The sequence below is a fragment of the Periplaneta americana genome, chromosome 2, assembly GCF_040183065.1.
Source record: "Periplaneta americana isolate PAMFEO1 chromosome 2, P.americana_PAMFEO1_priV1, whole genome shotgun sequence".
NCBI classification, from domain to species: domain Eukaryota; kingdom Metazoa; phylum Arthropoda; class Insecta; order Blattodea; family Blattidae; genus Periplaneta; species Periplaneta americana.
In genome coordinates, this window is record NC_091118.1 from 205,733,488 (window position 1) to 205,756,752 (window position 23,265).

Below are 23,265 nucleotides of genomic sequence, written 5' to 3' on the forward strand. Positions count from 1 at the left end.
CACAAATGCTTATAAAAGACAGGAGAATAAATGCTTTTCACATTCTTTTGAAATTGTCATTGTGTAATATACATTTACTTTCAGAATGTACATATGTGTGTGCTTTTCTATACTACCGTACTCTACTCTAAATAGCAACGTTGTTACCTCAACACATCTCTACCTACCTGCAGCGAATCAACCATAGTAAACTTATTGTATCGGGTCCAAAGTATCGAAGCCTGCTTATAACAATACTCATATTTAATTAATTATATTTGCTATTAATTTCCGGATCCTCGTGGTCATCCTTAATTAAGGCCGGATGAGTTTCTCTCTCTCTCTCTCTCTCCTCTCTCACATAATACAAAACTCCTCTGGCTCCCTGTTCTTTCTGTGTGTCATCAGCTGGGTCGTTGGAACATGCCCCTTTATGTTCGTGGCAGCAGCAGCTTTCCAGAATGTTGTTTACTCGTCTCTATGGATACATACCATTTGCCACTTCTGTCACGTTCGTGCCACTTTTCACAAAGTGGGACACACAGACGTTTCAGAGATATTGTTTAGGACGGCGTCGATTTATCAGATCTCATAACACAAGCGAAGCCAACTTTTATCTTTTCATCTCGGGCTACATTTGTTAAACTACTGCACTACCACGTGTTTCCGACGGGGGAAGAATATGAATGGAACGGCCTGGACTTTATTGAATGGCGTTTTCATAGTGAGCAAGCTATGTTCCTCTTCTATGACCTACAGGTACACATACTGCGTAAAGTCAGGCTTAACAGAGAGAGATTGTTTTCTAAGAGATAATGGCCCAGTTTCACCAACTATTGTTAAATTTTTGACATGTCGTTAAGGCAGTTTAACAGCAAACTTAACGTAAGAGTTGTTTCATCAACTGTTGTTACTGCTATCATGTTAAACCCACAGTTAAATTAACATAGCATATAGAATAACTCTTCTCGGGTTCTCAGCCAGGTGAATTGGAGATTAGCTTCCAAGCTTTCGACGGCTAGCTCTGCCATCTTCTTCAGGGATGGCAAAGCTTCAAACTTAACGTAAGAGTTGTTTCATCAACTGTTGTTACTGCTATCATCATGTTAAACCCACTGTTAAATTAACATAGCATATAGAATAACTCTTCTCGGGTTCTCAGCCAGGTGAATTGGAGATTAGCTTCCAAGCTTTCGACGGCTAGCTCTGCCATCTTCTTCAGGGATGAAGCTTTGCCATCCCTGAAGAAGATGGCAGAGCTAGCCGTCGAAAGCTTGGAAGCTAATCTCCAACTCACCTGGCTGAGAACCCGAGAAGAGTTATTCTATATCAAACGCCGGGAAAGCCTCAAGTCATAACATAGCATATTCCCGCAGTTAAATCCTTAACGTCCTGTTACAGCGTGAATCATGGCTGCCAGAGAACATATGTTACACACCGCATTATTACCCATATAACGATAGTAATATACGTTACAAGAGCGGTATGTTGACGTTTTCATGTTCGAGGAAAAGATTGAAAAAGCGAAACGTAGTTGAGCTTTTTTAATTTCTGAGAATTGAAAGAAAACATACCGCTCGTGTATCGTACATTATTTTGTGCGAAGATCGTTTATTACATACCTGAAAGACGAATTTCCTATTAGTTGCAATGAAATCTCCATCTTGGTTTCTGTTTAATGACGGCAACTTTAGAAAACAAAACTATCTATACTCCAGCAGGCCGTGATATAAGTCTGTCTTTTTTTTCCCCCCTATCTATAAATGCGAACGTAAAACAAACGGTAAGGTTATGTAATGATATATTTTTCATTTTAATATTTTAACAATATTATTTATATAACATATTGCAGTAATAACATCGGCATCTGAAGTCTTGTTGATTTTTTCACGGCTTCCTTAATGTTACTTGTATCAGGAATACAATAGCTTTCGTGGAGTAGTAGACTTTACTTAATTTTTGCAAATATATAACAATAATTAACGGTGCAATTTAGGTGAAATTGCAGTGGTAAGTTTCCAATTTATAATTATTACTATGTTAAACATCTCTAAATATAATATGTTAAAAGCCTAAAGCAGTAAAATGAATGTCGCGCTTAAGCGGTAAGAAGAGGGAAATTGTTATGTGTGTTACGTTGGGAATACTGAATGTGGTATTTCACACTTACCGCGTATTGGTTCTGTGCGGAAAACAAGCAAATACGCACGATCTCGCACAAAATATATTTGCAGTGAAAACAATTAGCTGCAATCACTGCTTGTTAATTATTCAGAATAGATATATTCATAAATACTAAAATGATTCATATTAATATTAGCACTGCATTCACAGTAAAGAGAAGACATGTGCTTATTGTCGTAAGCATTTCTGTGATTATTATTTCGTATTAATACTCAGATATAATTGGAGATTTTAAAAACGATATTTCTTTATTTCACTGATTTAACAGTTCTCATGTAATTATGATCAATAACGTGTGAAGATATGTTAGATATATATAAGATATGAAAATAATGTTAACGCTTACCATTAAGCATACAATCACTGCTTCTTTGATTCCTGTTACATTATTCTTAACATCATCTATACTAATAATACAACTGTAGCCGAAATTTTTCTGGTAATTCTCGATTTTCCAAACATAATTGGTCCTAACATATATAATTAAACACCCTGAAACCGAAAATCGCTTTTTTGAAATTTTTGTTTGTATGTCTGTCTGTATGTTTGTTACCTTTTCAAGCGATAACGGCTGAACGGATTTCAATGAAAATTGGAATATAAATTAAGTTCGTTGTAACTTAGATTTTAGGCTATATGGCATTCAAAATACATTATTTAAAAGGGGGGTTATAAGGGGGCCTGAATTAAATAAATCGAAATATCTCGCTTATTATTGATTTTTGTGAAAAATGTTACATAACAAACGTTTCTTTAAAAATAATTTTCGATAAGTTTTATTCCTTGAAATATTTTTATAGGACTGATATTTAATGAGATAAATGAGTTTTAAAATTAAAATAACTGCCATCTAAGGCCGTGTAATGAATTAAAAAACAAATGACTTCGTCTATAAGGGGCCTTGGACAGCAACAATCGAAAGCTATGAAAGGTAGCCTACAGAGAATGTTTCTCTGTTTGTATGAAGTAATATCGGAAGCTAAATTAACCGATTTGTATAATTAATTATTATTTCACCATTGGAAAGTGTAGTTTCTCTAGATGGACATAATGCTATAATGTTATTACAGTAACTTCTGATATAATATAATATAATATAATATAATATAATATAATATAATATAATATAATATAATATAAGTTATTTGAAGAGTTCAGAACCATAGTTGGCCAAGCGCCATTTACGGAATACGTAGAAAACAAGGGTTAAAATTAAGTTATTACCATAATTCAATGGAAACCTATAACAAGTAAAATAAAATATACACATTAAATCTAAATGATGTCAATCTTCATTAAACTATTGTTGCATATACTAAAAATTAAGAAACATGTTAGAGGAATTGTCATTACGCCAAATGAGTGTCTCTGGACCAAAATGATCGCATTTTAATTATTTGGATGCAATTTAAATTAAGTAACATATTAAACGATTTATCCTTCTATCAAACACGAATGTTCCCTGGATCAAATGTCCTATTTTAATTATGTAATTACTTTATATTTATTTCTGACGGGTGCAGCGGTGCTCACGGGTACGGCTAGTGTTAAATAACCAAAGTACCACAAATGGTTGGTGAAACACTATTACGCTAACAGGATGTTTAATTTTTAACAACACGTTAGTTAACATGCTGTTAGCGTTATTTTAACGAAGTTTGGTGTAACTGGGCCAATGGTTTTTAAGGAAAACTTCATTTCAATGCGAGATAGAAGTCCAAAGTGCTTACTATTGATTTTAAAAATAAATCAGTAGCCTTCAAGTTTACATGCAAGTGTTGTTGACGATAATGAAATTAGTACGTTGATAATGTGTGGTAAGGTCTGTAATTTCGCTTCTCCCAGCAGTTATAGCTGGCTTTCGAGACCAGATTTAGCTAATTACTCTAGTTCCCAAAATTTATTACGATGCTGGGTGTACACCGGTCCAATACATTGACCCAAATTCCTTCCCTCCTGAGTACGATTCGGATAAAGGAACTGTATCAGGATAGGCATCCTTGGTCCGTGCGTTTTGTTTACAAACATTAACTTTTTTTTTCTTCACAAGACAAGTATGATCATGTTTCCCCGTCTTTCCAAACTCTGTTTTGGCTAAGGCTAAGCGATCGAAGAGCCCTGAATTCACTTGTTCTCCTATTTCAAATTCTGCGCACAGCTACCCCAATCTATTTGGCTTCTCGTTTTCAAAATTTATCCGCATATCATCAGCTAAGTACAAGATCTCATCATAGCAATTTACTCATTATACCCTACCACAAGACATCTTTATATTCTTCATCTTATACAGTTTCAGTTGCTAGAAATTGGAACTCGCTACCGAGTGATGTTTTTATTTTATTTTAGTAGGTTATTTTACGACGCTTTATCAACAGCTCAGGTTATTTAGCGTCTGAATGAGATGAAGGTGATAATGCCGGTGAAATGAGTCCGGGGTCCAACACTGAAAGTTACCCAGCATTTGCTCATATTGGGTTAAGGGAAAACCCCAGAAAAAACCTCAACCAGGTAACTTTCCCCAACCGGGAATCGAACCCGGGCCACCTGGTTTCGCGGCTAGGCATGCTAACCGTTACTCCACAGATGTGGACTACCGAGTGATGTAAGGGGTTGTTGGACAATAACTTCATTTAGGTCAAAATTACATAAATTCTTACTTAACAAATTATATTGCTGATTAATATTTATTACATATAATGAAACTAACATCTGTCCATTCTTATATTATTATCATTAATTTCTCTAAATTTACAAAACCTCTAATGGCAATTACATTAATATTCTCATTATATTTTATATATATATATATATATATATATATATATATATATATATATATATATATATATACTTACAAATGGCTTTCAAGGAACTCGAAGGTTCACTGCCGCCCTCACATAAGCCCGCCAGCGGTCCCTATCCTGTGCAAGATTAATCCAGTCTCTATCATCATACCCCACCTCCCTGAAATCCATTTTAATATTATCCTCCCATCTACGTCTCGGCCTCCCTAAAGGTCTTTTTCCCTCCGGTCTCCCAACTAACACTGTATATGCATTTCTGGATTCGCCCATACGTCCTACATGCCCTGCCCATCTCAAACGTCTGGATTTAATGTTCCTAATTATGTCAGGTGAAGAATACAATGCGTGCAGTTCTGCATTGTGCAACTTTCTCCATCCTCCCGTAACTTCATCCCGCTTAGCCCCAAATATTTTCCTAAGCACCTTATTCTCAAACACCCTGAACCTATGTTCCTCTCTCAAAATGAGAGTCCAAGTTTCACAACCATACAGAAGAACCGGTAATATAACTGTTATATAAATTCTAACTTTCAGATTTTTGGACAGCAGACTGGATGATAAGAGCTTCTCAACCGAATAATAACACGCATTTTCCATAATTATTCTGCGTTTAATTTCCTCCCGAGTGTCATTTATATTTGTTACTGTTGCTCCAAGATATTTGAATTTTTCCACCTCTTCGAAGGATAAATCTCCAATTTTTATATTTCCATTTCGTACAATATTCCCGACACGAGACATAATCATATACTTTGTCTTTTCAGGATTTACTTCCAAACCGATCGCTTTACTTGCTTCAAGTAAAATTTCCGTGTTTTCCCTAATCGTTTGTGTATTTTCTCCTAACATATTCACGTCATCCGCATAAACAGAAAGCTGATGTGTGTGTATATATATTTTTTTTTCTCCCTGTAACATAGTTCTAGTAAGCTTATATTAAAGTAATTTTCATCATTTTACTAATATCTCAAATCTCAAATTAATTATAATTGATTGAATTAAATTAGCTCATAAATTAAGTAACTACTTTACCTTATAGGTTTATCTAAATTTAAATAAATATGTAGTCTACTAGTCGTTAAAACTTAACTGAAGAATATTGCTGGAGAACCTTATGAGTGTAGTGTAAATATTCGTAATTTAAATATGTATTGTATTGATTAAGGCTGGTTGAGTGGAAGAGAAGGCCTTATGGCCTTGACTCTGCCAGCGAAAATAAAACATTATTATTATTATTATTATTATTATTATTATTATTATTATTATTATTATTATATTTTAACCTGCCAGAAGCCATTTTCCTCAAGTTTTCCTGTTTCTGTTGTCAGTTTTTCTTAAACTTTTACTACAAAACATAATCCACAACCTTCCGGACGAAGCGATAGAGACATCCCTTGCTTCTATCCCTTGCGCCACCCAGGCCGGCTACCTAAAATAAACCTAAACTAGGGCTGTATTGTCCATTCACTGATGTTTTAACTGGAGGGGGTGGCCTCTTCCCAGCAGTTAATAGTTAAAATTTCTACAATTTCGTACATAAAATTTAGGAGAAATTCGGATTATTAAAACTTTAATGTAGGGTGCCATTAAAAAAATAATACTTACTGAGACATTCTGTATGCCTGAATAAGTTTTTTCGAACACTGGTATCATATTGTATGGTTCTGATGCGGGTTCTTGCATCTTGTGCGGCACGTGTTGTTTAACATCATGAAACTCAGAGCTCGAAATCGTCAATTTTTGAGATACGAGGTTTTGCTATCTTAACGACGATATCTCCAATAAATGATTCCTTAGCATCGCCACAGATACACTTGATTGTACCTGTCATTAGAAAGTTGTTGAAATTTATATTTTCCCCGCGATTCATAAAATATTTTCATATGATAGGTACCTCTTGCACAAAAGGAGAGATCTATAACTGAAACTCGATTAATATATTTCAGTATTATTTGTATTTATCCTGGTAATAATGAACAGTTTGACTCGTAGACATTTTGTATTTACAGCATTAACTTCCCATGATTGTACGAGAAGATTCGAAGAGAACGGCAGTTACGTAGACTTTCAGCTCCCCCCTACTACCATTAATGCACAACACAATGTCAATACGGCGGTTGCTGTCGTCTGCGATACAACGAACTTTTCTGTTGATTTTCGAGTTTGGCATTTTTTCCGGTTATTATTTGCTTATTTAAGTTGTGTTAACTCTCGCTAGTGGTTTTATATTTTATTTTATCCGTCTTAGTATTTATTTTATTATTGCAAATATTTTTGTTTTATCACTATTATTATTATTATTATTATTATTAATGAATTATTTTGTATTACAATCTTTGTATCATTTGTCACGATTATTCTATTATTATTATTATTATTATTATTATTATTATTATTATTATTTTATATCATCAGCATTATTATTTGAACCTGTAAAATTTATGTAGACTACTGGACTGTACCCGAGCACGAGCATATGCTCATTTCGGGTATCTATCCAAATGTAAATTCAAATGTAAATTGTAAATAAATTTGAATTTGAATTTGAATTTATTCCCAACTGTTTTTGTATAATTTTTTGTTTTTGTGAAGTTAAAATTTAACAAAAAAACATTACCAATATTCTATACTTATTTTTCAACCTGCATAATTCACTCTTGTGTCCCTATCGATCTTTGCATGTCTTATGCCTTTAACCCTTAAATTCACAAAGTATCCTATAGGATACAACAGATTAATAGGCTAACTATATATATATATATATATATATATATATATATATATATATACATATATATATATATATATATATATATATAATTTGAACTGGTACGGTAATGAAAATTACGGGGAAACGGCTGAACGGATTTTAATTAATGACTCCTCATTTTGAAGCTTGGAGCACGAAGTTTTTCAGAAAAATAGTGGTTTTCAGTGAAATGTCAATTTTCCTACATCATTTTCCTATTTTCCAAAATCCATCTTTCGTCAGTTTTGAGAACTAATTAATTGCATTTCAGAATAAAACAAAACACACACTACAATAAACAATAGACTATTACACGAAGGCCATGGCCTACAGGATTGTTGACATATAGTTCAGATGGCTCACATTCTTTCACATCATAATGCCAATATGTCGATCTTCATTTGTGTAATTTTTTGGTAACGTATAAAAAGTAATTTACAGGTCTGATTGTCTGGTCTGTAGTTTTCCGAGTACAGCTGTGTATTGGATATTAAGAATTACAAAACTTAAGAATGTTTGATGACATTATTACCATTTTCTACATCTCAGCAATAGATTCCTCACAACAGCCTATATTACAGAAAAAATACGGGATAAAATTCATTGTTACACAAATTAATCCAGCAGTATTTGATAGATCAGTATTGTCTGGAGAAAGCGCAAAAATTACAATTCCTAAGAAAAGACCAAAGGTATTACTTACTGATAAAATAAGAGGCCTACAAGATTTAGTAGTCTCTTGATCACCTCAGCAAGATATCTTAGTGGAAAAAAGTGATTCTGCCCTCTACATTTCAAGATAATTTACGAAACATGCAGCAGCTATAGTATTTTGTTCAAAGCATGACAAACCTTACATTTTCTTAACTTTCACATACAATCCGCAATGACCTGAAATAGCTACTGCATTACTCCCACATGAAAAACCCGCTGATCGTCCTGACATTGTTACTTGCGTTTTCGCATTGAAACTCAAGAATTGAAGACGGATAGTCAAGGAAAAGTATTTGGCATAAAAAAACCATTCAGAAGGAGTATGTTTCACTATTATGGAAGCAAATAACTTTCAAAGTGTCAGATATTCTTCATTGAAAATAAATCTGAACAATTTTTATTTGAACTTCTTATGGACTTAGTTTGCAGTATTTGCTGCACAAGCCACTAGTATGCTATAATTTTAATAGAACGGTAGAAAAAAATTGATAGGAAAATTAAATTTAACAAAAATTTCACAATACTTTAATATTGTACAATATATAAAATATGGACATTGCGATAGTTGTTTTCTTTACAGTCCGACACGGTTTAATAAACTAGTGTGAGAAATGAAGCTTTGCCAATTTAAGGGTTAACAACTGGTGTTCGTGTAAATGTATTGTACAATATATAAAATATGGACATTGCGATAGTTGTTTTCTTTACAGTCCGACACGGTTTAATAAACTAGTGTGAGAAATGAAGCTTTGCCAATTTAAGGATTAACAACTGGTGTTCGTGTAAATGTATTGTACAATATATAAAATATGGACATTGCGATAGTTGTTTTCTTTACAGTCCGACACGGTTTAATAAACTAGTGTGAGAAATGAAGCTTTGCCAATTTAAGGGTTAACAACTGGTGTCCCTGTTAGTTAGCAGAAATAGATATAAATTGGAAACTTATGTTGTGTACTTAAAAACAGGTAACACTTTTATTTCCTTCAATTAGCATAAGGACCAAAATTTGCAATTCAATAAAATAAAACGTCTGACTTGAATTATAATCTGAAATTGAATTTTGAAAAGAAGAAATCTCACAAGCAAACATTCTGATGGGGGCAGATAAAAAAGTTAATTTTTTGTCTTTCACCACGTTAATAATGTCAAAAGAAGTGCTTATACAAATTTTGTGCGAGATCGTGCGTATTTGCTTGGTTTCCGCACAAAACCAATCCGCGGAAAGTCTAAAATTCCACATTCAGTATTCCCAACCTAACACACATAACAATTTCCCTCTTCTTACCGCTTAAGTGACATATTGATTTTATTGCTTTAGGCTTTTAACATATTATTTTTAGAGACGTTCAATATAGTAATAATTATAAATTGCAAACTTACCACTGCAATTTCACCTAAATTGCACTGTTAATTATTGTTTTTAAATATTTGCAAAAATTAAGTAAACTCTACAACTCCACTAAAGTTACTGCATTCGTGATACAAGTAACATTAAGGAAGCCGTGAAAAAATCAACAAATCAACTTGCCGATGTTATTACTGCAATATTTTATATAAATGATATTGTTAAAATATTAAAATGAAACATAAATCATTACATAACCTTACCGTTTGTTTTAAGTTCGCATTTATAGACTGGGGGAAAAAAAAGACAGACGTATATCACGGCCTACTGGAGTATAGTAAATGCAGAAAACATTTTAAAGCAACAATGTTGAAGATAGATATTTTTGTTTTGCAAATTTGCCGTCATTGAACAGAAACCAAGATGGAGATTTCATTACAACTAATAACATAATTCCTCTTTCAGGTATGTAATAAACGATCTTCGCACAAAACAATGTACGATACACGAGCGGTATTTTTTCTTTCAATTCTCGGAAATTAAAAAAGCTCAACTACGTTTCGTTTTTTCAAACTTTTCCTCGAACATGAAAACTTCAACATACCGCTTTTGTAACGCATATTACTATTTCTCTGTAAACGGAACCAGGGAAAATCACTTTCTTGACGGCCTCGTAATTGCGATCGAGTGGCCAAAATTTGTATAAGCACTTCTTTTGACATTATTAACATGGTGGAAGAGAAAAATTTAACTTTTATATCTGCCTCCACCAGAATGTTTGCTTGCGAGGTGTTAACGTGGGTTCTAATAGATATTAAGGGACCTGAAATTTACTTCTTTAAACAAGAAAGTCACTTTGTGTACAAAGAAAACGGTAGCTGCCTGCAGTAGACACCTTTGTGTGGCGCGAGGTAAGACCTTCCAGACTGTTGATGAAAGAGCACTCACAAGGCCTGGTCAACTTCATGAAACAAGCAGCGCTTCAAAGAGCTTGCACAACAAGACAGTGACGCGGCTGACAGCTTGCAGTGTGCACAATTTATAAAGCAAGCAAAGCACGTTGGGTAACAGAGATAATCTAGCATTATCCTATTAGTGAGTGACCTACTTCAAATGCCGGTGTTGGGTACAAAACAGTTGAGTGCATGTTTACCTTCTCAATTACTTACTTACTTACTTACTTACTTACTTACTGGCTTTTAAGGAACCCGGAGGTTCATTGCCGCCCTCACATAAGCCCGCCATTGGTCCCTATCCTGAGCAAGATTAATCCATTTTATATCATCATATCCCACCTCCCTTAAATCCATTTTAATATTATCTTCCCATCTACGCCTCGGCCTCCCTAAAGGTCTTTTTCCCTCCGGCCTCCCAACTAACACTCTATATGCATTTCTGGATTTGCCCATACGTGCTACATGCCCAGCCCATCTCAAACGTCTGGATTTAATGTTCCTAATTATGTCAGGTAAAGAATATAATGCGTGCAGTTCTGTGTTGTGTAACTTTCTCCATTCTCCTGTAACTTCATCCCTCTTAGCCCCAAATATTTTCCTAAGAACCTTATTCTCAAACACCCTTAACCTATGTTCCTCTCTCAAAGAGAGAGTCCAAGTTTCACAACCATACAGAACAACCGGTAATATAACTGTTTTATAAATTCTAACTTTCAGATTTTTCGACAGCAGACTGGATGATAAGAGCTTCTCAACCGAATAATAACACGCATTTCCCATAATTATTCTACGTTTAATTTCCTCCCGAGTGTCATTTATATTTGTTACAGTTGCTCCAAGATATTTGAATTTTTCCACCTCTTCGAAGGATAAATCTCCAATTTTTATATTTCCATTTCGTAGGCCTACAATATTCTGGTCACGAAACATAATCATATACTTTGTCTTTTCGGGATTTACTTCCAAACCGATCGTTTTACTTGCTTCAAGTAAAATTTCCGTGTTTTCCCTAATCGTTTGTGTATTTTCTCCTAACATATTCACGTCATCCGCGTAGACAAGAAGCTTATGTAACATGTTCAGTTCCAAACCCTCTCTGTTAGATAATGCGCTTCCAGCCTCTTGTATTAATTCTGCTAGAATTTGATCGATACCTGGAGGCTTAAAATTTTTCAAATTTTCTATCGCAATTTCGACTTCAGAAAGTGTGGGTTCGGGAATAAATAGCTCAGCAGTGTGTATTTCAATTTCGTCCCGATCATTTCTATTTGGCCTATGTATATTTATTACCTTCTCAATTATAAAGAGAAAATATTGCATTAATGAAAAAGAAGGTATAAATAATTAATCCCAGACTTGGATTGTAGGTTATGTTCTTTCCAGACTTTACGTTTCTTTGTAATTTCGTAAAAAGTTCAGACTTTCTCATTCTCATGAAATTATATTCCTGGAATTGAAGTCTGTTTTACTCCTCTTTCTTTTCTTTTGAGATAACAGAATCCATTTCTTTAATCTCCATAACTGATTTTTGTTCAACAATTGAAGAGTTCAGAGCCATAATGGGCCAAGCGCCATTTACTAAAACCGTAGAAAACAAGGGTTAAAATGAAGTTATTGCCATAATTGAATGGATACATATACTGCGTGTTCAGTTCAAAGTGTGTCGTGGCTCGCTGTATGCAGTCATGTGGCTAGCCGATGCGCCTAGAGAATTCAATCTTCCTACACTTCCACAGAGGCGTATTACTTATGAGCCAGAGAAGTTGCCTAGCAAGTACGGCGTTCATTCTGAAGAGTACGTACCGATACGTACGGTAACGCCGGTAGTGACAGGAATGTGAACTGTTTGGAAACAGGTACTGAGCTGAGTTTTTTTTTCTTACTGTCGGGAAATGGCGAGAGGGTTACGACGATTACTTACGTATTTGTTGACATTAACTTGGGCGGTCAACATGGACACGGAGCATTTGAGTTGTGTTGTGGAATGTTGCGGTACGCAACCGATGGTAACAAATACCCTGCGTACGACTTGCCCGCGCAAAACACAGTTCGAAAGAGGTTATGGTAGCACACAGACCGTACAGACCGCCATCTGTTGCTACGACGTTCAAGTTATACCGTACACGTTCTCAAGTTCAGATTGAAGAACGCCTTGAATAATAGGCAAATTCTCTGACATAAAAGCTGAAAGTCGCTTCAAATCGCTGACTCACAATAGTGGCGTCATGACACACTTTGAAATGAACATCCAGTAGAAAGTAACATAAAGTATACACATTAAAACTAAATAATATGTCAATCTTCATTAAACTATGGTATTCACTTAACTTTAACCCTTACTTTTTCGTTTTTAATAAATGGCACTTGGCCCACTATGGCTCTCAACTCTTCAATTTCGATCAATATTTCTCTCTATCTCTCTAAAATTTACTCCACGGACTCTATTCTTCTTGTGTTGCTCTTTAATAATTTTATACGTGTAATGTCTTGTTTGAAAGAAAAAAATTATAGCATTTTGAAATGAAAAGTTTACTCTGGCGTAACTCGCGGTACCATGGAAACAGAAGTGTGAAGATGAACTTCGTACATCGTGGTTTTCTACTTGGTCCGTCACAGTTCATTTTATGCTTAATGTCTCTCGAAGTTTTCTACACAATGACTGAATGAATAAATAATTGAGGAAATGGGAGGAGATACAGGAAGGTGGGATATGATGATAGGGACTGGATTAACCTTGCACAGATAGGGACCGATGGCGGCGTTATGTGAGGGCGGCAATGAATCTACGGGTTTTTTTTAAAAGCCATTTGTAAGTAAATAACAGTATTCATAATTCTGTAAATTTTTAAAATAGTTTTCTTAAATAGTAACAAAATACTACATAGGACTATGAAATTATTACACTCACAAACAATGTACTTATAATTTTTATTAGGTTGTCATTTTATTGATGTTTTTTTCGATTTTTAGCAGCGTTTTTGTGTTCCTTAACAGAGTTACTAAGAAGAAGGGCGCATCATTTTATAGAATTTATTTATTTCAAATTAACACAAAAAGAAATAAATGCGAATATTTTGTGAAATCTCCCTTTAAAGAAATTAAAATCTAATCCTCGTGGCATAATTGATATGTACGTCTTAACAATTATGGTATGTCTGAAGTCAACCAGGCCTCTGTCACCTTTTCCAACAAAGTTGATTTACTGATAACAACATTACTCTTGGTTATTCCTCTCTTAAAACCTTACCAAACTTTTTCAATGGGGTTCATCTCGGAGGAATTTTCTAGACAGTCTAAATCCCCAGTAATCCTCTTTTAAATAATGTACCTATGATTAATGATTAATAGTTTTCGGAAAGGAAATTTATTGCAATTTTATCACAAAGAAGAGCCTACTTTTCAATTCGGTTTATTAATTTCACAGCCCTCTGTAGACATAAGTATAACGTAGTAAGATCTATATAATACTGGGTGTTCAGTTCAAAATGTGTCATGGCTTGCTGTATGCCGTCATGTGGCTAGCCGATGAGCCTAGAGAATTCAATCTTCCTACACTTCCGCAGAGGTGTATAACCTGTGAGGCAGAGAAGTTGCCTAGCAAGTACGGGGTTCATTCTGAAGAGTACGTACCGATACGTACGGTAACGCCGGAAGTGGCAGGAATGTGAACTGTTTGGAAATACGTACTGTCGGGATATGGGGAGAGGATTAAGACGATTACTTACGTATTTGTTGACATTAACTTGGACGCTCAACATGGACACGGAGCATTTGATTTGTGTTGTGGAATGTTACCGTACGCAACCGATGATAACAAATACCCTGCGTACGACTTGCCGGCGCAAAACACAGTTCGAAAGAGGTTATGGTAGCACACAGACCGTACAGACCGCCATCTGTTGCTACGACGTTCAAGTTATAACGTACACGTTCTCAAGTTCAGATTGAAGAACGCCTTAAATAATAGGCAACTTCTCTGACATATAAGCTGAAACTCGCTTCAAATCGGTGACCCAACAACAGTGACGTAATGACACACTTTGAAATGAATACCCAGTTTATTGCAATTTTTTTACTGAAGCCGTAACATTAATAACTAAAGTTAGGATAATCGCATATTTACGAAATAAAAAGTCTGTTACATGCAGTACAGGAAATGAAATTTGATGTTTTATTTAGAATAAGAATGTATGGTTTTATTTGTATTTGCATTGTAAATGATAAGTCTAATTGTAGGACATATGCAACATGCAACAAACGGCTGACGTCAAGTGGAACTGAATTGTTGTAAAATATACAGGGTATTAAAAAAAGCACTAAATATTTTCAGAGATGGTCGTATTTATCAAAACAAGAAAACAAAGTCTAATAAAGTTGTGTCATAAAATGAATACATTCCGAGATATGAGTATTTTTGTTCGTCAATGTGATTTTCATTCATTGCAAAACATCCTTCTACCCGACGTGTTACAAATTAGAGAATCACACATTGTTACTCTTTTGTTTACTGAATTTTCGATATGATACTGTATATGCAGTAAAGAAGCAAAGAGCTCATATTAGAAGATATGCTGTTCTTACAATACCAATAACTCAAAGCCTTTCTTTCGTATAAAAATTTATATTAGGACCTATGTGCTTCAGATCTTCTCATTGTTTTGATGAATACTACTACATCTCAGGATAATGAATGCTCTATTTTATAATGTACCCTAAATTACATAGATCATCTCCTATGATATCGAAGATGAATTGCTCATATTTTGAAGTATATTAAATTTAGGACACATGGTTATTAGATATTTAGTCTGGATTGATTAATACTATCTTACTTACAAATGGCTTTTAAAGAACCCGGAGGTTCATTGACGCCCTCACATAAGCCCGCCATCGGTCCCTATTCTGAGCAAGATTAATCCAGTCCCTACCATCATATCCTACTCCCTCAAATCAATATCAATATTATCCTCCCATCTACGTCTCAGCCTCCTCAAAGGTCCTTTTCCCCTCAGGTCTCCTAACACTCTATATACATTTCGAGATTCACTCGTACGTGCTACATGCCCTGCCCATCTCAAACATCTGAATTTAATGTTCGTAATTATGTTAGGTGAAAAATAGTACAATCCGTGCAGTTCTGCATTGTGCAACTTTCTCTCCATTCTTCTGTAACTTTATCCCTCTTAGTCCCAAATATTTTCCTAAGCACCTTATTCTCGAACATCTTTAACCTCTGTTCCTCTCTCAAAGTGGGAGTCCAAGTTTCACAACCATACTGAACAACCGGTAATATAACTGTTTTATAACTTCTAACTTTAATTTTTTTTGAAAGCAGGCTGGATGACAAAAGCTTCCCAATCCATTAAATAGCAGACAATTCCCATATTTATTTTATGTTTAATTTTCTTCCGAGTGTAATTTATATGTATTATTGCTGCTCAATGGTATTTGAATTTTTCCACCTTTTCAAAGGATAAATTTCCAATTTTTGTATTTCAATCTCGTGCTATGTTCTGGTCACGAGACATAACCGGTACTTTGATTTTTCGGGACTTGCTTCGAAACCAATCTCTTTACTTGCTTCAAGTAAAATTTCCGTGTTTTCCCTAATAGTTTGTGGATTTTCTCCTAGACTCCTAACATATACAAGTGATACGTATACACAAGCAGCTGATGTAACCCGTTCAATTCAATTAATACTACAACCTCTAAAAATACTGAATGTTTTTTTAACACCCTGTATACTTCTCGTTTAATTAATATGACTACTACACTTTAGTAGGTCATAATACTTTTGACCAATAAAACGGTACGGAACGACGTATTTCAATCAGTCATGGCTTTTTATACTACAATTTTTATCACCTCCCTAGCATTTGTTTTTTATCACATCCCTAGCATTTGTTTCTATATTTGCCATCAGTATACTTTCAATAATTGTACCTTTTAAAATAATTCATGTTTATTTGATTATCCTTAATGAAAACTTTCTATCATTTACCTTATTTATATTATTTAGGTTTATGCATGCATGAGATTATGATAGTCACGTATCAGAGATTGTTTAATATATTGTGAATTTTATTTGTAACAACAATGTAATTTATTCGTCACAACATTAATTCCTTTCTACAATTCGCCTTAAACGCTCTCGTCAACAATTGGATTTTCACTCAACACAGTATTCGTTATAGCACTCCACCGACGACAATGACAATTTACTTGGACTATTACGAACAACAATGAACTGTTAATCTTAACTAATATTTACAAAGCACTATTTACAAATCAGAACTATCAGTTCTCAGTTCACAGTTCTTCTAGCTCAGTCACTCGAGTTCACAGTATCTCGAACCACAGACCTTCAGAGACAGTTCACTGTACTCGAACTCAGGTCCCTCCAACTGCGGTCTACTGCACTCGAACTCAGGCCTTCGGATGCTGTCACAGTCGCGGACGCACACTCGAGTCGAACTCCGGTACACAAGACTGGCTTGCTCTGTTCTGGCTTGCTCACTGACTGGCTGACTAATCAACTGAAAACTCTCGAGTTCGCTGGCGTTTCTTCTTTTATAGCGAAATCATAGTTGCGAGAAATTTCTACAGGTGTGCAGAGAATTATCTGGATATCTCCACTTCGACGGACTTCTCGAAGAGTCGGGAGGGTCCGCCCCCCCCTCCTTTACTCCGTACGCAGCAGTTGCGCGCGCACTCTCTCTCCACTCTCTCGCCGCGTAGGCCCTTTCCCCTTTCCCCGCCGCGCGCCGTCCATCAGTGCTCCGTGAAGCCCGCGCGATCTGCTTTCTTGCGGGACGCTGGTCGTGAGTTCGAATCTCACGTCGCTGTCACAATATATTGATAATTGAAGTGGATGCAACTGTTTTAATAAAAATGAAACTTAATCAACTAAGTCTTCTTGACTAGTAATCGTCCATAGAGTTCAATGGAGATAGTATAGTTGACACAACTGTTAAGAAGAGAACAGCTCATCATAATATACTACTGCCATATAGCGGAATATTTGTAAGGATGAGATGGTACAATGATACATTTTCAAAACAGTTTAGTATTGTAGTAAGTCAATTAGTCTAATATTCTATTCTATTCTATTCTATTCTATTCTATTCTATTCTATTCTATTCTATTCTATTCTATTCTATTCTTTCTTCTAATAGTGTAATAGTAAATTAAATTCCACTCGAGTATTGATTTTCTCTGAATATATCAAAACTTCTAGTGAGATTACTGTAGAAAATATCATTCTGTACGAGATATTTGATAGCCGTCCCAACCTGGTTTTTTTTTATAATCGGCCTCCTAATCAATTCTAAAAAAATACTTATATTTGATTCAATTGTTTCTTTAATAGAAACCCTAGTTAGGTAGCCTGTTATTGAAATTATTGATTGGAAATGCAAGAAACAATTTAGGCTACAACTCATTTTATAAAGAATATCATGATTAATTATGCAAATAGATGACTTCAGTGCAGTGGAGGATATCATGTCCAGGATAAGTATGAGTACTTAGTGTATTGAATTAAGTCAAATGCTTAACCAATGTCCTGGATGTACTGGGAAACGTAGATCATCACAAAACAGCGTGTAAGCCTGCAAACACGTCAGCCTGTAGTGGTAAGTTAATGCAGCAGTTTACAATGTAATTTTTGCTTGCAAGCCACTGAAGCAAGGCACCGTGTTTAATCATCGCTTTACATAGAGGGTTCTTGCTAACTAGAATTAGTGAATCTGGCCAAGTGGCAACAGATTCCGGCTCTAGTCTGCAGTGGATTAGTGAACAAGCCGCTTTGATGTTCTACTAATCTTCCATCACTGAACCGACGCTGTCATCCAAAGAGACGGGGCTTCATTGGATTACGGCAACTAGGCGAATGCAGAAAATGCTCCAAGATGGAGTGAGTAGTCAAGTGTTGGTTCACACGATCCTGTCTTAACCCGCAAGCCATTTTGACGCCTTTGCCTAATTGATCTCCGCCGTGAATCATTCTGGGGGATATTAGCATAACAAAATCTCCCGCCTCAAGATGGATTCCACGGTGAGTAAAAATCGATACGCCTTGAATAATTTATCTCCTTAAAAAGTGAGTAGTGTGATGAAAGCTGCCGAGTAAACAACACATTGTAGGCGCCGCTGAGAATAAAGGAGGTGTTTCGTATAAGTTTCTTCGAGCGAAGATATGATAATAATTGATGGCTAATGCAACGAGTTTGAAAAAAAAAACGTCAATTCTGGATTGTGTCTTATAATATTTCGAGCGAATTGAAAATATAAATGACATTATTTGATTATCTATGTACTTATATATGTTTATTATTATTATTATGATTATTATTATTATTATTGTTATTATTATTATTATTATTATTTACTTACTTACAAATGACTTTTAAGGAACCCGGAGGTTCATTGCCGCCCTCATATAAGCCCGCCATTGGTCCCTATCCTGTGCAAGAATAATCCAGTCTCTGCCATCATATCCTACCTCCCTCAAATCAATTTTAATATTATCCTCTCATCCACGTCTCGGCCTCCTCAAAGGTCTTTTTCCCTCCGGTCTCCCAACTCACACTCTATATGCATTTCTGGATTCATGTTCATGTAACCTAAATCACTATCAATAATTATAACTCATAAATGAATAAATAACAATGAATCAATAAATAAATAAGTAGGTAAACAAACAAACAAATAAATAAATAAATAAATAAATAAATAAATAAATAAATAAATAAATAAATAGGAAAATATGAAACTAAGTAACTAAGAAACTGAGAAACTCAAACTGAGAAACTAAGTAAATAAGTAATTAAGTGACTAAGTATTGTAAAAAAATCAATCAATCAATAAGTAATTCAGTAAGTAAATAAATAAGTAAATAATTCATTAAATGAGCAAATACATACATACATACATACATACATACATACATACATACATACATACATACATACATACATACATACATACATACTTACTGGATTTTAAGGAACACGGAGGTTCATTGCCGCCCTCACATAAGCCCGTCATTGGTTCCTATCGTGAACAAGATTAATCTAGTCTCTATCATCATATCCCACCTCCCTCAAATTCATTTTAATATTATCCTCCCATCTACGTCTCGGCCTCTCCAAAGGTCTTTTTTCCTCCGGTCTCCCAACTAACACTCTATATGCAATTCTGGATTAGCCCATACGTGCTACATGCCCTGCCCATCTCAAACATCTGGATTTAATGTTCCTAATTATGTCAGGTGAAGAATACAAAGCGTGCAGTTCTGCATTGTGTAACGTCTTCCATTCTCCTGTAACTTCATCCTTAAAAGCCATAAATATTTTCCTAAGAACCTTATTCTCAAATACCCTTAATATCTGTTCCTCAAAGTGAGAGTCCAAGTTTCATAACCATACAGAACAACCAGTAATATAACTGTTTTATAAATTCTAACTTTCAGGTTTTTTTGACAGCAGACTAGATGACAAAAGCTTCTCAACCAAATAATAACAGGCATTTCCCATATTTATTTTGGGTTTAATTTCCTTCCGAGCGTCATTTATATTTGTTACTGTTGCTCCAAGATATTTTATTTTTCTTCGAAGAATAAATTATTATTATTATTATTATTATTATTATTATTATTATTATTCCGAGGCTTATTTATGTAATTAGGAAAGGTCCAGAATAACAGAGAGGGTTTGGAATTGAACGGGTTACATCAGCTGCTTGTCTATGGAGATGACGTGAATATGTTAGGAGGAAATCCACAAACGATTAGGGAAAACACGGGAATTTTACTTGAAGCAAGTGAAGAGATAGATTTGGAAGTAAATCCCGAAAAGACAAAATATATGATTATGTCTCGTGAACAGATAATTGTACGAAAAAGGAATATAAACATTGACAATTTATCCTTTGAAACTGTGGAAAAGTTCAAATATCTTGGAGCAACAGTAACAAATATAAATGACACTCGGGAGGAAATTAAATGCAAAGTAATTATGGGAAATGCTTGTTTTTATTCGACTGAGAAGCTTTTGTCATCCAGTTTGCTGTCAAAAAATCTGAAAGTTAGAATTTATAAAACAGTTATATTACCGGTTGTTGTGTATGGTTTTGAATAGATGAACAAGTGAATGAATGAGTGAATGAATAAATGAACAAGTTATTCCGAGGCTTATTTATGTAATTAGGAAAAGTTCAGGATAACAGAGAGAGTTTGGAATTGAACGGGTTACATCAGCTAGTTGTTTATGCTGATGACGTGAATATATTAGGAGGAAATCTCGAAACGATTAGGGAAAACACGGGAATTCTACTTGAAGCAAGTGAAGAGATAGGTTTGGAAGTAAATCCCGAAAAGACTAAGTATATGATGAGCCTCTGTCTCGTAAACAGATCATTGTAAGAAATGAAAATCTAAACATTGCAAATTTATCCTTCGAAAGTGTGGAAAAATTCAAATATCTTGGAGCAACAGTAACAAATATAAATGACACTCGGGAGGAAATTAAACACAGAATAAATATGGGAAATGCCTGTTATTATTCGGTTGAGAAGCTTTTATCATCCAGTCTGCTGTCAAAAAATCTGAAAGTTGGAATTTATAAAACAGTTACGAGTATATTACCGGTTGTTCTGTACGGTTGTGAATAGATGAATAAGTGAATGAATGAATGAATGAACAAGTAACTAATAACTAAGTAAATAAATAAGTAATCAAATAAATAAATAAATAAGTAAATAAATAAGTAAATAAATAAATAAATAAGTAAATAAGTGAATAAGTGAGTGAATGAATGAATGAATAGATAAATAAATAAATAAATAAATAAATAAATAAATAAATAAATAAATAAATAAATAAATAAATAAATAAATAAATAAATAAATAAATAAATAAATAAATAAATAAATAAATAAATAAATAAGTAAATAAATAAATAAGTAAATAAGTGAATAAGTGAATGAATGAATGAATAAATAAATAAATAAGTAAATAAGTGAATAAGTGAATGAATGAATGAATAAATAAATAAATAAATAAATAGGCCTATACGTAAATAAATCAATCAATAAGTAAATAAATACATAAATAAATATTTGGGAAAGATGTATTCTTCATTCTGATTCAATTTTACCCTACAGCCATCGTTCTCTAGGGGACGGACGCCTTGGGCGAGTAATGAATACATTTTTAATCCTAGGCATTAGCAATACAGATTGGTACATACCCTCAGTTAGCATCGTAAACTCTTTTCCGACCCGTACACTCAGTCTGTGAGCTTTAATCTCTACTCCGAGCAGAGAAAGAAGAGTGCGTAGCTAGCCCTGCGGCCTGCCTGACTAAGGAGAGCGACGCCGCCAAGTTGATTAGCAGCACCGACGGCTGACGTCACCACCGACCAGTCAAATCCCCTGTGATCCTGTTATGAGCCGCACGCCCTAAAGCGATTTGCTAGGCGCGGACATATACCATCGGCAGGGGTGCCAATGCATCACATTTCGATATATAACTTCAGTCGATTTTGTACATCCCTTCACTGTTTTTAAAAATGTTATTTCCGCTACTTCGTTAAGACTTTTTTTTTTGCTTTGTTTTTACAGAACTGCAAAGATAAACTGTTGTAATGCTACAGTATTTAAAGATTTATTTCACAGAAATATTCCCTTTTACAAAAACATTTGTTTTGGCATGTTACCCGCATACTTGTCTGTGTACAGGAAGTTTTCTTGTAAATCATTTCAATGAATTGTGTCGTTTCCAGTATCTAAATATATAAACTTGGAATACAACCATTTTTACTAAAGAATTAATAGGACTATGATGTAGCGAAATGATGTGGCGTTGTTAGCAGAAGAGGAGATGATACTAAAGGATATGCTACTGGAGCTAAATGACAGCTGTGAGCAGTATGGGATGTAGATAAATTCAGATAAGACGAATAGCATGGTCATAGCCTAGATCATACATACCCCAGATAGGTCGGCCTTATAGGCTTTGACATTAACTTTTGTCAGGTTTACTATGCTGCCATCTAGTTGTTACATAAGGAGTAGTCCACACCTGTGGAGTAACGGTCAGCGCGTCTGGCTGCGAAACCAGGTGGCCCGGGTTCGAATCCCGGTCGAGGCAAGTTACCTGGTTGAGGTTTTTTCCGGGGTTTTCCCTCAACCCAATACGAGAAAATGCTGGGTAACTTTCGGTGCTGGACCCCGGCCTCATTTCACCGGCATTATCACCTTCATATCATTCAGATGCTAAATAACCTAGATGTTGATACAGCGTCGTAAAATAACGCAATAAAATAAAAATAAAATAAGGAGTCACGTCATAATTCCCACTTGAATTGCATTAGCGACTGTACTGCCATCTCGTGTTCTTTTACGGCGGACGGGTGGCGATCCTGGCGGTAGTTCTCTTCAAAGTGCTGCCGATTTTAACATAGCGATGAGTTATCTGTTACATATATGATCTAGGCTGAAATGTATCTCCCAATAAAATAATTTATGGAA

General features: G+C 34.8%; 1 protein-coding gene across 2 annotated transcripts in view; it reads right to left on the minus strand.

The window, feature by feature from the left end:
* LOC138695087 (uro-adherence factor A-like) overlaps positions 1-22,077 on the minus strand; it is a 217,020-nt gene extending 194,943 nt beyond the window's left edge. Inside the window, exon 1 of one of the 2 annotated variants that reach the window (XM_069819475.1) lies at positions 21,984-22,077. In XM_069819475.1, the coding sequence (XP_069675576.1) occupies positions 21,984-21,996 (13 nt within the window). In that variant the 5' untranslated portion in view covers positions 21,997-22,077. The remainder of the gene's footprint in view (positions 1-21,983) is intronic. The other variant, XM_069819474.1, reaches the window with a different exon arrangement.
* Positions 22,078-23,265: the final 1,188 nt, after the last annotated feature.